Source organism: Vigna unguiculata, chromosome 8, assembly GCF_004118075.2.
Source record: "Vigna unguiculata cultivar IT97K-499-35 chromosome 8, ASM411807v1, whole genome shotgun sequence".
In the NCBI taxonomy this organism is placed as follows: Eukaryota; Viridiplantae; Streptophyta; class Magnoliopsida; order Fabales; family Fabaceae; genus Vigna; species Vigna unguiculata.
In genome coordinates, this window is record NC_040286.1 from 7,116,024 (window position 1) to 7,130,323 (window position 14,300).

Sequence of the window (14,300 nt, forward strand, 5' to 3'; positions counted from 1 at the left end):
TTTTTTCTTTTCAAGTTTTTTTACTCTTTTTTCTTATTAGTTCAGTTGGATGAAACAAATGCAAATTTTATGTTAATATTTAGTGTGAGAGTGACCCTTATTCAAAATAGTTTGAAAGAAATTTTATTTTATTTTTTAAGGCTCAAAATGATAAATAACGGATGATAATTTTATTTGTTTTTGTAAAAAAAAAACATAGTCACATATAATTGCAAATCATGTTTGTTTTACCGTGATTCATATATATGGTTTTTTATTCTAATTGATAATTGGATAAATACACCAATTAGGAAAATGTTAGAAAATCTCAATAATTAGAAAATCTCCATGAGTTAAAATCTTCGTTCTACTTTTGGCAACACGTGGAGAATGTTAGTAGATTTTAATATTAACAAATCTCAATCTTCATACAATTAAGATAAATGTGATATATTTTTAATATTGATTCAATCCATTATAAAATATCTTAGAGATCATCTTCATCACACAATAACATATAGAGAAAAAAAATTTAGAAACTAGAAATAAGTAGCAAAAATAACAATGATGACATGTTGATTCCTTTTAACTTAGACATTTATATGTTTGATTGTGTTTTTCTATAATCTTTCGTCATGTTTTTATCATTAGAAACATTTTTCTATCATACAATAATAACTAAGACAATGTAAACGCCGAATTACTTCTTATCTCATATTTGGTTTCCAAATAATGTCTTTTATAATTGTAAAAAGACTATTCTAGATATTTCTTACATAACATGTTCAACTAATCTAACTCTAGATACACTTAATCATAATAAATAGTTTTTAATACCAAAATTGGTGATCCATACTTAATATTTAAGAAAGGGTTTAACAGTTATAAAGATGATAATGACCGTTAAGATGATATTATTAGAAGATTAGAGAAACTTGAAGATATCTTTCTACTCTTAGTTATTATGACCTTAATTTATGTTGTGATTGTATGCACGTGTTTTGATGTTATTTGAACTTATATAATCGACATGATTGTTTTAGAATTATGAAAATATTGTTTACTATTTTGAATTAGAATCAACTATATTTTATGCATTTGTTTTTTCATATGTAGACTCCTACTAGTGTGCGAGTCAGATTTGTGAAACTATCCTAATCATGGTTCCTATACACACAAAAATACTAACCAAGAGTACTTTTAGAGGCCAAAACTTCTTCATTCAACTCAGATGCAATCACGAAATAACTAGTGAGCAATCCCTCTCATTTGGGATACACTGAAAAATATACAGTCTTTGCATACTCTAATACTATTATATCTCTCAGCAAGCATTTTCAAGTTAATAGAAGAAAGATCTAAACCTGGTTTATAAATGAAAACTATGAGATGTTAAGCGAATTTGAGCAAGCAAACATAACATTGAAGGTGACGATTTCACTACTATTTCACCATTAATCTGAATCAGGAGAACCATCTCCGTAAGATACAAGGCCTTTCTTTCCATCTGAGGACCGGGACCTTGACCTGCTGTTCTTTCGTGGAGATTGTGACTCCACCGAAGCCCTGGATCGTGAAGGGCTCCTGCTCCGGGACAAAGACCGGCTCCTCTCACCGCGACGTCGATCAGTGGCCATAGGGGAACGACTGGGGACAGGGCTACGGCTTCGACTGTATCGTCGACCTGTATAAGGTGGGCTGCGTGATACAGATGGTGTCCTGCTCCTCCTACTCCGGAACCTATATACACATTTTCACATAATCATATAAGCTATAAGTATATATGCACGGTGCTATTGTTATTAATAAATGACACAGAAAAACACTTGGCGTCAGAAAAAATCTTACAAATTAATCAAATCAGATGAGAAATAATTCATTCCTAAAGAAACAATAGAGAAATGTAGATGTTTTAGGAGGATGGAAGAACATGTAAATAAAAGAAAAACCTTGGTGGGGTTCTTCTGCGTGGTGGTGGGCTCCTGTTACGCCTAGGGGAGTACCTTCTGTAATCTGAATATCTGAGAGCACAAAGTGTACAAAATTTATTTAACTCCCAACATACCACATTTTAGTACGATGACTAATTAGAGATTGTAAAGAACTTAAAAAATTTACCTGTCACGGTCGCTTCTTCCATTATAGCGGTATGATCTCACAGGAGATTGAGAGGGAGTCCTATACCTTCTAGCATAAGAGTATCGTTCACTGAAGCCTCTTCCCCTTCTGATACGTTTTGGGGAAACATCAGGTGAAAGACTTCTAGACAAGCTCCTACCACGAGGACTCCTAGAATAACTGCGGTGATTACCTCTGCTTGGCACTCGAACTGGACTTCGGCTAATACTTCTTAGAGGAACTCTGCCAGAGTTTCTGGCAGATGATCTAACTGGACTCCTGCTTATACTCTTTCTTGACACTTTTACTGGGCTTCTGCTTATTGATCTTCGTGATGGTTCTCTAGATGAACTCCTCTGGTGGCCCCGAGAGAGTGACCTGACCGGGCTTACACTAGCACTTCTATGGTCACGAGATCTTACAGGGCTTCTACTTACACTTCTATGATTGTCAGTTCTCACAGGGCTTCTACCGATTGATCTCCGTGATTCTGCTCTTGGTGAAGTCCTCCCATGGCTCCGAGAGAGAGATCTTACAGGGCTTTCACCGACACTTCTATGACTATGACCACGAGATCTCAGAGGGCTTCTATTGACACTTCTATGATTGAGAGTTCTCACAGGGCTTTTGCTGATTGATCTTCGTGATGAAGCTTTGGGTGAACTCTGTTGGCTTCGAGAAAGGGATCTTACAGGACTTGCACTCGCACTTCTCCGACCACGAGATCTTGGGCTTCTACTAATACTTTTATGGTTGTGATTTCTCACAGGGCTTTTGCTTATTGATGTCCGTGATGGTACTCTGCGTGAACTCCTTCCGCGACTCTGAGAAAGGGATCTTCCAGGACTTCTGCTGATTGATCTTCGTGATGCTGTTTTGGGTGGAGTCTTCTGGTGCTTCTGAGAAAGGGATCTTACAGGGCTTGCACTAACACTTCTATGTCCACGAGATCTTACAGGGCTTCTACTGAAACTTCTCCCCTTCCTACCTCTCACTGGGCTTCTACTTATGTTTCTCCTGTTTGGACTTTTGCTTGTGCTTTTAACCGGACTCCGACTCAAGCTACTCTGTGATGGAGCACAATGGCTTCCATTGCCACTTGGACCTCTTCTCAACCTCATCTTTGAACAACTTGGGCTTTTCCTCTCTCTCCGGGGACTAATACTCATGCTTGGACTCCTGCTCATTAACTTTTAATAAAATACCAAATCTTGAAGAGATGTAAGCATAAGAAATAACTGATGTGTGACAAGAAAGGAATGTAGACCTAGATTTGCCAGGTTGATCATCCATCACATCAGGCTGCCTCCTTTCACTTCTGTCAGATCTATAGTTGGCTCGAGTGCCACTGTTACATTGTTCTTCATACTCCTTTGGGAATTCTTCCTCTAGCATATCCAATTTCTCCTTGTTAAGGTGCATGGGAGGTAATTCTTTCTCCACGACTAAGGAATACTGACCTTCGGCTGCAACAAAATAAGGATGACAAAAGAAGACATGACATTGCACATTAGCCAAAAAATGAAAACGAAGAAAATTTAAATAGTAAAAGAATCTATACAATAGCATAGCCCTTTTACACAGGCAACAAGTTTATTAACTTACATGACAGACACGACAAAAAGTACAATAGTAATTGCTTTACACTGCCAATTCTAAGGAAAACTTCATATTTTGTTCATAGCTTACAGTTACTGATCAATTGATGGAAGGCACGAAATAAAAGTATTCATAAATTCAGTATGAACAAGGTAATATGATAGGTTGGGTCAGGACAGGTTTGAATTGTGTATAAGAGGAGGGATAAGAAGAATGACTGAATATGACAGTTACAACTTCCTGCAGATGTTTCTTTTTCTTTTCATGTAACTGACTATTATAAATAGTCAGAGGGTTAGGAGGAAAAAGGTTGTTGGGTGTATTCTAGGAAAACAGGAGTGGAGAGTGAGGACCTCTCGGAAGTCCCTCAAGTGTTGTTGTTTCTGTTACTACTACATTGGCAGAAACAGTATTGTTCCTAATAAAGATTTACCAAGTATTGTGATAGGACACTCGACAGTGGGCTGGTACAGCAGGAGGAGAAAAATAGAGAGATACACCACGATAGGTCCAAAATATGGAATGTGTATTCTAGAAGAAAGAAAATGGGGTCAGGGTATGAAAATTAGTTAGAGGAGAGAGAGGACGTAGCATGGGACTGCTGATTGTAGGGGCATTCAGGTATATGGGGGAGTATGAGGTAAAGGGGAGGGAGTTATGAAGAATATGAGAATTAGATAGAGGAGAGGGATCTCTCTGGAGGAGCCTCTGACTCTCGAACCCATCTAAGCATTGTAGAGCATTTCTGCTCATTTGCACACGTTCATCTTGATAATAAGATTTGAGTCTTTTACCTATTTCTATCATATTGTCTTGGTGTTTTTCTGTAATCGTGGTGATACCTATCATAATAGTACAAGTTTAGGAAATTAAAAGCAGTCCCCATACCCTCGAAATAGTTACCCGACTGTCTTTATCTTCAGGCAACAACTCTACTACATTGCAATCAAAATCTAGACCAGTAGTCCGTCTACGAAGAGTCACCATTTTACAAAATTGTAGCTAATATTTTAGAATTTTGTTTATTCAGAGACAACATAAAAGTATAATTAAACTATAAACTATGTTTCATGTACACAATAAACTAAAACATGAATCACTATAAAAGTTACCATATCCCTGAGATTGTTCTTTATGCCTCTGATCTTTCAGTTGAGCACCACAATTCTCACCATCGGAGTTGTTGCCACTCTTACTTTCACTGTCTGAATCAGTATGAGTAGTCAATTCCCTAACACCAAAAACAATCTCAGTGGCAGCCAAATTTTTGAAACTGCTAAGGACTTGTTAGATTAAGAAAAAGTATAACCCCTTCAATGCATATAAATGTTCATGTCAATAGCAAGAATGAAGTTTCATGTAGTAACACAACATCAATATGCTTGTAGAATAAAATAAATAAACCACAAGATCTACACTACATGGCCATTTTAAGTTCTTCGCAAGCAACCATCAATATTTGGAATGTGGGACGTGTAAATCATAATTAAGCATTTAATCAGAATCTATACCTTCTTGATCTATGCTTTGACTTTTTGTTTTGTTTCCTTCGTCTCTTCTCTCGATGTTTGTCTCTTCTTTTTCGATGCCTATGCTTATCTTTCCTGGATCTCTTTCTCTTTCTCCTTCTATCATCACTGGAGGAACTTGTGTAAGATGATGAAGATATATCTGAGTCAGAATCACAACCACTTTCTGAAGATGTCATGTCTGAATCTGAGGAACTATCAGATTCTGATGAGTAATGCTTTCTCCTTTTCCTTTTGTCTCCTGAAGGTTTTTTGTTCTTCCCCCTATGCAGTTCATGATTATTGGACTTGAGACTGAGACTTTAAAATATGAGTAGTGGACAACAGTACCACTCTCTTCCTCTTCTATTTATAGTGAAGCAAGCACGTACATATGAAAAGATATGAAAAGACTACTCTAAGATACTAGGCATGATTACATGCAACAGTAGATATGGCAGTAGGTAGTTTCCCACACTCAACACCCTACACATAGGGTTAATGATACAATAGGTATAGGTAATAATTCTAACACTCCCCCTCAAGCTGGAGCATACAAATCGTATGAACCAAGCTTGGAACAAATGAACTCAATCCGAGGTCCCCTTAATGACTTGGTCAACACATCTGCAAGTTGGTCATTTGACCCAACGAACTCAGTACAAATTTCCTTGGTCATCAATTTTTCTCGAACAAAGTGGCAGTCAATTTCTATGTGTTTAGTTCTCTCATGAAACACTGGATTTGATGCAATGTGGAGAGCAGCCTGGTTGTCACAATACATCTTCATGGTCTGAATTTCACAGAAGTTAAGCTCTCGAAGAAATTGCTTTACCCATATGAGTTCACACGTGAGAGACGCCATTGCCCGATATTCAGCTTCAGCGGTGGATCGAGCCACTACATTTTGCTTCTTACTTTTCCAAGAGATAACATTTCCTCCGAGGAGGACACAATATCCCGTAGTAGAGCGTCTGTCAATAGGAGAGCCTGCCCAATCAGCATCACAGTACCCAGAGATTTGAACATTTCCTTTATCTTCATATAGCAAACCTTGCCCTGGAGCCTTCTTGAGGTACCTTAAAATACGGATGATGGCATTCCAATGTCCAAGACATGGAGTCTGCATAAACTGGCTAACAATTCCAACTGCGAAAGATAGATCAGGCCTCGTAATAGTGAGATAAATTAACTTTCCAACGAGCCTCCTATATCTCTCTGGATCGGAGAATAATTCGCCTTCTACTGTTGTTAACTTCTGATTCGGGTCCATAGGACTCTCTACTGGTCTGCAGTCAATCATACCTGTTTCTTGTAATATATCAAGAGCATATTTCCTTTGAGAGATTACAACTCCATCTTTTGACTGAGCTACTTCAATGCCCAAGAAGTATTTGAGGCTTCCGAGATCCTTGGTTTGAAAATGTTTACACAAGTGCTCCTTCAGTTGAGATATTCCAGTAGTATCATTTCCTGTAATAACAATATCATCAACATATACTATTAGGTAGACACATTTCCCAGGAGAGGTATGTTTGTAAAAGACTGAGTGATCTGCCTCACTGCGCCTTAACCCAAATTTCTGAACAATGGAGCTGAATTTTCCAAACCAAGCTCGTGGTGATTGTTTGAGGCCATATAAAGATCGATGCAATTTGCATACCATACCAGACTCCCCCTGAGCAACAAACCCAGGAGGTTGCTCCATGTAAACTTCCTCCTCAAGATCACCATGAAGGAAGGCATTTTTGATATCCAATTGATGAAGAGGCCAGTGACGAATTGCTGCCATTGCAAAGAAGAGGCGAATAGTAGTCATCTTGGCCACGGGAGAGAAGGTGTCACAATAGTCAAGGCCATAAACCTGAGTGTACCCTTTTGCAACCAATCGGGCTTTGAGTCGATCAACCTGACCATCAGGGCCAACTTTAATTGCATACACCCATCGACAACCAACAGCCTTCTTACCCAAAGGGAGGGGCACGAGCTCCCAAGTATGATTGCTTTCAAGAGCCTGCATCTCTGCAATCATGGCTTGTCGCCATCCAGGATGATCAAGTGCTTCATTCACATTTTTGGGAATAACAACAGAAGACACTGAGGATAAAAGTGAACAATAGGAAGGCGATAATCGGTGATAGCTAAGAAAATTATAAATGGGATGTGGATTTCGAGAGGAACGAGTACCTTTTCTGAGAGCAATGGGCCAACCTGAATCACCTTCATCAGGAGTCATGGGATCAAGAGACGAGGGAGAAGAATCTGAAGTAGGGGATTCACCATGTTCTTGAACAACTGGACTATTCGTCGGCGTCCTGTGTTGGAGAGAGTCAATAGGTGGAGATGATGGCTCAGGAGGACTTTGGTCGAGACTTGGAGGGACAGGGACATTGGAAATATTGTATTCAACCACGGGAATAGGAAGGACCTGCTGGATGACATGGACATCTTGAACAGATGGAGAGAAGTAAGGGGTCTGTTCAAAAAATGTAACATTGGCAGACATGTAATATTTCTTGGTTTCAGGAGAGTAACATCGATACCCTTTTTGAAGTCGTGAATAGCCCAAGAAAACACATTTGAGAGAGCGAGCAGAAAGCTTGTCTAACCCGGGAGACATGTCATGAACAAAACATACACAACCAAAAACTCTAGGGGGAGTGTTAAAGAGAGGATTGTCTGGAAACAGAATGGAGAAAGGGACCTTATGATTGAGAGAGGAAGATGGCATCCGATTAATAAGAAAACCTGCAGTTAAGATGGCATCTCCCCAGTGATGGACAGGAACGTTGGCACTAAGCAAAAGGGTACGAGCAGTTTCAACTAAGTGTCGATTTTTCCTTTCTGCTATACCATTTTGTTGTGGCGTATGAGGACAAGTAGACTGGTGCAGGATACCATGGGAACTCAAAACATTAGAAAGAGCAGACGAAAAATACTCTTTGGCATTGTCACTTCTTAAGATTTTAATTACTTGACCAAATTGATTCTTGATTTCATTCAAAAAGGATGTGAAGAGGGATAATAATTCAGAACGATCTTTCATAAGATAAACCCAAGTACATCTCGAATATTCATCAATGAAAGTAACAAAATACCTAAAGCCAAAAGATGAGACACGACTAGGTCCCCAGATATCGGAATGGATGACAGAAAAACTAGAAGTACACTTTGATTGAGATCTTTTAGGAAAGGTAGATCTAACATGTTTTCCTAGTTGACATGACTCACATTCTAAAGTCTGGAGACGACTAAGTTCAGGAAACATTTTCTTTAACTTGGACAAGTGAGGGTGACCAAGCCGATCATGTAACATTTTAGGATTGGGGGCTGCAACACATGACACACGTGGACGAGATCCAAAATGGTATAATCCGCCCGCTTCATATCCTTCTCCAATCCGTCTCCCCGAGCCACGCTCCTGTATAACAAAAGATTTGTCATCGAAGGTTACAGAGCAATTCAATGTTTTGGTTAACTGACTTAAGGAAATTAAATTGAAAGGACAATTAGGGACAAAAAGGACAGATTTTAGATTTAAGGACGGAGATAAGATGGCTTGACCGACTCCCTTTGAGGATGTTTTAGAACCATTTGCGAGGGTTATAAAATGAGATTTTTCTTGGAATGAGATGGTTGAGAACAAGGAGGTATTACCAGAAATGTGATCAGAAGCACCAGAGTCAATTACCCATGAATTGTGACCTTCCATGGATTGAGAGATGCAAACAGTTGATGTACTTGGAGCTTGGGATGACTGTGCCAAGCTGTTGGATTTGAGGCGTAGGTACTCTTGATACTCGTCCTCAGTGAACTTGGAGTCAGTAGTCTCTGCCTGGGAGACATTGGCTGTTTTGGCAGGAAATCCATGTAAAGTGTAGCAGTTTTCTTGGGTATGACCCATCCTTTTACAATACGTACACTGAGGACGCCCACGACCTCCACGTCCACCTCCTCTAGTTCCACGACCTCCTCTTCCTCGGGTGGCAACCATGACAGATGGTTCCACTACAGCAAGAGTTTCGGGAGTTTGAAGAGTTGGAACACGTATCATGCGGGAGATCAAAGTTTCCATGGAAGGAACCTCATGAGAGGTCAAAAGCTGATCTCGGATATGATTAAAGTCTGGGTGTATAGCGCGGAGGATCATTACCATATAGTACTTGTCAAGCTTTTTCTTCATTTCATCTAGAGAGTCGACTTCCAAGAACATTCGGAGTTCTTCCACAGCAGCTTGAGCGTCATTCATGAATGACATCATATCATGGTTAGTCATTTTCATAGATGCCAACTTGTTCGCCGAATCATAGAGGCGTTGAATATCATTTGCATAGATATTCTGAGTTCGCTTCCAAAACGAGTGGCAAGTTTTGAAGGCCCGTAGGGACATCAAAAGTCGTGGTTCCACCGATTGCCACAATAGAGCACATAGTTGGAAATCCGCTTGTTTCCACTGTTCAGCTTTTTCAGAAGGTACGTGGCTGCCATCTTTCTCAAGGTGTTCGTGGTGTCCTTGACCGAGAAACCACATCTCGACGGCAGCGGACCAAGATAAGTAATTTTGGCCATTTAGTTTCTCGGACGTAATGCAGGGGCTTCCAGAGAATGAAATAGCACTCCCAGTTCCTCCAGTGGCCATGATAAAGAGAGGATCTCGGAAAACAGTAAAACAGTGACGAAAACAGTGAAACAGTGACGATTTTCGACTTCGAAAGGGACGATTTCCACAAGAGGTGCTACTGAACTTCACCGGAACAGAGATTTGATGGTCAAAACGGGTAGAGGAGGCTCCGACGACGGCGACGGAGGTGGCGCGACGACGAACTGGCGACGGGAAGGCGGCGCGTGAGCGGCACGCGCCTGACTGCAGCGAACAGAGAAGACGCGCGTGGAGGCGCGTGGCGACGGCGCTACCTGCGACACCGGCGGGGTTGGCTGTCGCGCGGAGAGGCGGTTCAGATCCGGTGGTTTCCGGACGGAACTGCGTCGGTGGACGGCGGCGGACGGCGACGGACGGCGGCGGACGGTGGCGGACAGCGGCGGAGGACGCAGACAGTGGCGGACAGTGTTGAGAAGTTGTTTGACAGTGTTGGGTAGTTCAGAAACGAGGTTAACCGAACTTAGACAGCCGCGGACAGCGGCGGTGACTAACGGCGATCAACCGCGGACAGCGGTGACGGACCAGCTGAGACAGAAACCAGAGCGGGATCGACCCGCTCTGATACCAACTTGAGACTGAGACTTTAAAATATGAGTAGTGGACAACAGTACCACTCTCTTCCTCTTCTATTTATAGTGAAGCAAGCACGTACATATGAAAAGATATGAAAAGACTACTCTAAGATACTAGGCATGATTACATGCAACAGTAGATATGGCAGTAGGTAGTTTCCCACACTCAACACCCTACACATAGGGTTAATGATACAATAGGTATAGGTAATAATTCTAACAATTGGTTTCATGAAACCCGTCTCTTCCCCTTTTTGATTTCTTCATCTTCTTTCCATCTATGAGGCAAGGTAAAGGTTCAAATCAACAGACTAAAAATAATTGAATATGACATTACCAGCTGGCAAATGTCACATTCACCTCAAATGAAAAATACATTAGTTATGCTTCAGCATTTCGATAGTTGAACATGAAATTTTCAACAGATGATTGATAATTTAATTATCCATATAACATAGTTCACATTGAGGGTAGAACTTAGGATTCTCCATGAAATAGGAAGGTATTCTCACCCTCATTATGTTCGCCACAATTAATTATTTTAACAGTTACGCTTGGAAGTCCTTCTTCATTGCCCGCATCTTCAATTTTCTTCAATATATTATGCCCTTGCACAAGCTTGCCAAAGACCACATGTTTCCTGAAAAATTACATCAGAATTGAATAAGATAAGCAAGTTGATCAATTAGTTCGCTCAGAAATAACGACTAAAAACATAAGGAAATTCACCCTCTCCCACTCAATAATGAGAGAAAGACCCAATTCAGAAAATAAGTACCATAAACATGTACTTAAAATTAAGAAAATTCAGTAACGAAAGAAGGTTCACTGCTCCATTTTCTCAAGTGCATTCTAAATTAAGCCAAATGGCCTTTGAATATGTTTGAGGAAACACTAAAGCAAATATATAATTTTGACGAAAAAATACAGTTAAATTAATCAAATTAAGCAATTGTTTAAGAAAAGCTACAATTTAAACTGATTTTTAACTTTCACAATGGCCTGTGTTTGATAGCTTTTAGCTTATAAAAATAAGCTAAAAGCTGCATATGGATTTCAAGAGCTGTTTTGACGAGTTCATTTCATCAAAACAGTACTAAAACACTACATGTCCAGTTATTGCAGAAGATAACTTCAAATGCGCTGTAAATAAAATCACTCATATGGGGCCTAAGTGCTAAATGCCTCAAGAAAAGACAGATAAGCAAACCTATCAAGATGGGGATCAGCTTTAAAAGTGATTATAAAATGAGAACCAAGAGTGTCATGAACAGCAACAGGCATAGATAGAAGGCCGGGAGCATCATGCTTTAGCCGAGGTGATTCGTCTGAAATGAATCACAAGTACAATTTGTAAGAACTACACAAACTTATAGACATAAACATAACTGTTCCAAATCCACGATGTGGATTATGCGATCAAGGCCACAACTTAGCATTCTCACCTGGGAACTTGGAACCATATATGCTTTCTCCACCAGTCCCTGAAAAACACAAGGAATGTGATAGAGTATAGCATAATGTAGTACAGTGCTGCATTTGGGATGTCATACAAAGAATAAGAGATGACTGTCAATGAGGTTTAGTAGATTTAAATAAAATACTATTCAGCCATATAATACAAGCGATGGCTACATGTGATTATTCAGGACTCCTTTTGCTTTGTATTGGTTCAAGACCATTTGATAAAACAGGAAAAATAACGACCACAGCATAACACATTGTAACAGACACAACACATTAAAGGAAGAGAGTAGAGGAAGAATTTACACAACATATAAAAGCATCATGGTAAAATCCAAAAATAACCAAAATAATAATAAAATTGCTTTCATAATCCCCACTCAATTACAAGCCAATCTATATAAATGCAAAGGAGTTTTGTTAGTTTCCTAATCGACTTAGAAAAGAAATTACCATGGTCACAGGAAATATGAAAATGGAACAAGGCTTGCAACTCGGACAACTGAATGATCAAATGATAAAAAAAAGAAAGTGACTACATATACTGTATTAAATGCAATCTCAATAAAACTGGTTAAATAATTCATATTAAGAGGCAGGTATCAACATAATACATACCATTTCGATTCACAAAATCACCACCCTGCAAAGAAAACCAACCGTTAACACACAATGACATTATAACAATTCATACAAACTGTGTTTCGTCATGACAAGGTTTTTAGAATGACAGGGTAATAATGTATAACTTAGTAAGCGCAACCTTAAAACTATATCACAAGAAAGGCAGTTGTGACCATCAGTACTGTCCTCCGGAATAAACAGCAGTAACGTTTTTCACCACTAAAATGTGAAGACGTAGAGAGCTACTAAAGTACAATGTACATGGCAGAAAAGTTAAAACCACATACCCGGGCAACGGATCCTCTTACAATTCGATGGAAGAAAGTCCCCTTGTAGTGCAGTGATTTTCCACTATTTGGACTAACACCCCTTTCACCTGCACATACAATGACATCTCAGAAATTAAAAAAAAAAAAAAAAAGTGGGTAGGGGAATCAGTTATTTATTTATTGGGAAGACAAGTTATAAAGTTCCAATTTTCCATGCACAATTTATGCAAGCAAAATGCAATTTCATATCAAGAACTTGTTCAGTTGATGGCAGATAAGTGATGGATGGAATTTTGGAAAAGGATCCAATAAGCAAATGTCAACATTCAATCAATTTTTCATGCGAGTCAAATTTATTACCTGTGCATAATGCACGAAAATTTTCAGCAGTTTTTGGAGCAACATCATAGAAGAGCTGAGGGAAACACAACCAAAATTTAGATCAAATACTGCAAAACCTTACTCATACATCATTAAAAATGACAATTTGTAAAGACAAAAAAGTACCTCAAAACTCATCCTTTCAGCAGGATCCCCATCTATGGACACATCCATAAACACCAGAGAATTCTTCTTCTTTGTCATCACCCCGCCCCTTATTTATCCAAACTTAATCCGTCTTAACAACTGATCTGAAGGAACAAAACACCATTATACAGACATCAATTATCCACTCATATCAAGCAATAAGTCATGACTAAGCAAACATCACCAGGTCAGTTAAAACAGCAGCAATACCCTGCTGCACGTCCAACAACATATTTTTTTACAAAATCTACCTAATTCACTAACATAGCACAACTCATCCCAAAACTAAACCAAAAGGAGTGAAAGTGAGCAACATAGAGATCACATGAAACTCTTAGCAGAGAACTTCGCACTTCATAACAACATAACAATAACCGATTCATGCAAAACCAAGCTAGAAACCACAACAAGTTGAAGAAAAGCAGATCGAGAAGAGGGCAAAGCAAGCATTAACTGTAAAATGAATCAATGAGATTGGAATAAACGGTGCGAAAGGACAGTAGTTGCGTGGAATTTGAGATGGGACACTAAAACCCTAGCTACAGTCCCAAACCTAAGGAATACGCTGAACTGAAATGCAGGTGGTCACTCAGACATAAGCAACATAGTGTTGCAAGTAATTTAACAGACAGAGTAAGTGAAGAAATGAGACGAGAGACCACGAAGAAAGTCACCTAATTATTCTATGACATGAGAAATGGAAAATTTAAGGATTATTCTATTACATGGGAAATGAGAAATTTAAGGAGGGTTTGGACATGGGTTAAAACACTAAATTAATTTTTAGATTTCGTTAAAACCTCTTTTAATGCTGATTTTTTTTAATCTATTTAGAACATTAAATTTCATTTAACTTAGAAGTTACAATAAAAAAAATCAGCTTATATTTTAATATAATATTAATGCAAATCTCTAGTCAAAACATCAACTAAAAGAGTCATGTCAACAAGGATACAAGAAGACTGAGCTTCATCTAAAT

The 14,300-nt window shown here is 39.0% G+C and overlaps 1 protein-coding gene across 3 annotated transcripts; it reads right to left on the reverse strand.

Moving 5' to 3' along the window:
• Nucleotides 1-1,228: 1,228 nt before the first annotated feature.
• Nucleotides 1,229-14,019, reverse strand: LOC114194549 (peptidyl-prolyl cis-trans isomerase CYP95-like). Of its 3 annotated transcripts, none has more exons than XM_028084860.1 (15): nucleotides 13,776-14,019; nucleotides 13,301-13,425; nucleotides 13,154-13,208; nucleotides 12,812-12,900; nucleotides 12,519-12,543; nucleotides 11,882-11,920; nucleotides 11,647-11,764; nucleotides 10,949-11,076; nucleotides 10,664-10,714; nucleotides 5,208-5,511; nucleotides 4,809-4,927; nucleotides 3,365-3,563; nucleotides 2,098-3,276; nucleotides 1,929-2,000; nucleotides 1,229-1,719 (listed from the first exon to the last, which is right to left on the reverse strand). In XM_028084860.1, the coding sequence occupies exons 2-15, from the start codon at nucleotides 13,376-13,378 to the stop codon at nucleotides 1,434-1,436; spliced, it is 2,742 nt and encodes a 913-aa protein (XP_027940661.1). In that variant the 5' UTR covers nucleotides 13,379-13,425; nucleotides 13,776-14,019; the 3' UTR covers nucleotides 1,229-1,433. The 3 variants fall into 3 exon arrangements, with proteins under 3 accessions (XP_027940661.1, XP_027940663.1, XP_027940664.1); XM_028084862.1 differs by having other exon boundaries at nucleotides 13,301-13,420; nucleotides 13,776-13,986; XM_028084863.1 differs by lacking the exons at nucleotides 13,301-13,425; nucleotides 13,776-14,019 and adding an exon at nucleotides 12,354-12,402.
• Nucleotides 14,020-14,300: the final 281 nt, after the last annotated feature.

Excerpts from the sequence above, each read along its gene's own strand:
- LOC114194549 (XM_028084860.1), bottom strand. The coding sequence starts at position 13,378 with ATGACAAAGAAGAAGAATTCTCTGGTGTTTATGGATGTGTCCATAGAT. Across the intron at positions 13,209-13,300 it reads CTGAAAGGATGAGTTTTGAG|CTCTTCTATGATGTTGCTCC; the intron begins GTACTTTTTTGT and ends TGTTTCCCTCAG. Across the intron at positions 10,715-10,948 it reads TTGTGGCGAACATAATGAGG|ATGGAAAGAAGATGAAGAAA; the intron begins GTGAGAATACCT and ends CTTGCCTCATAG.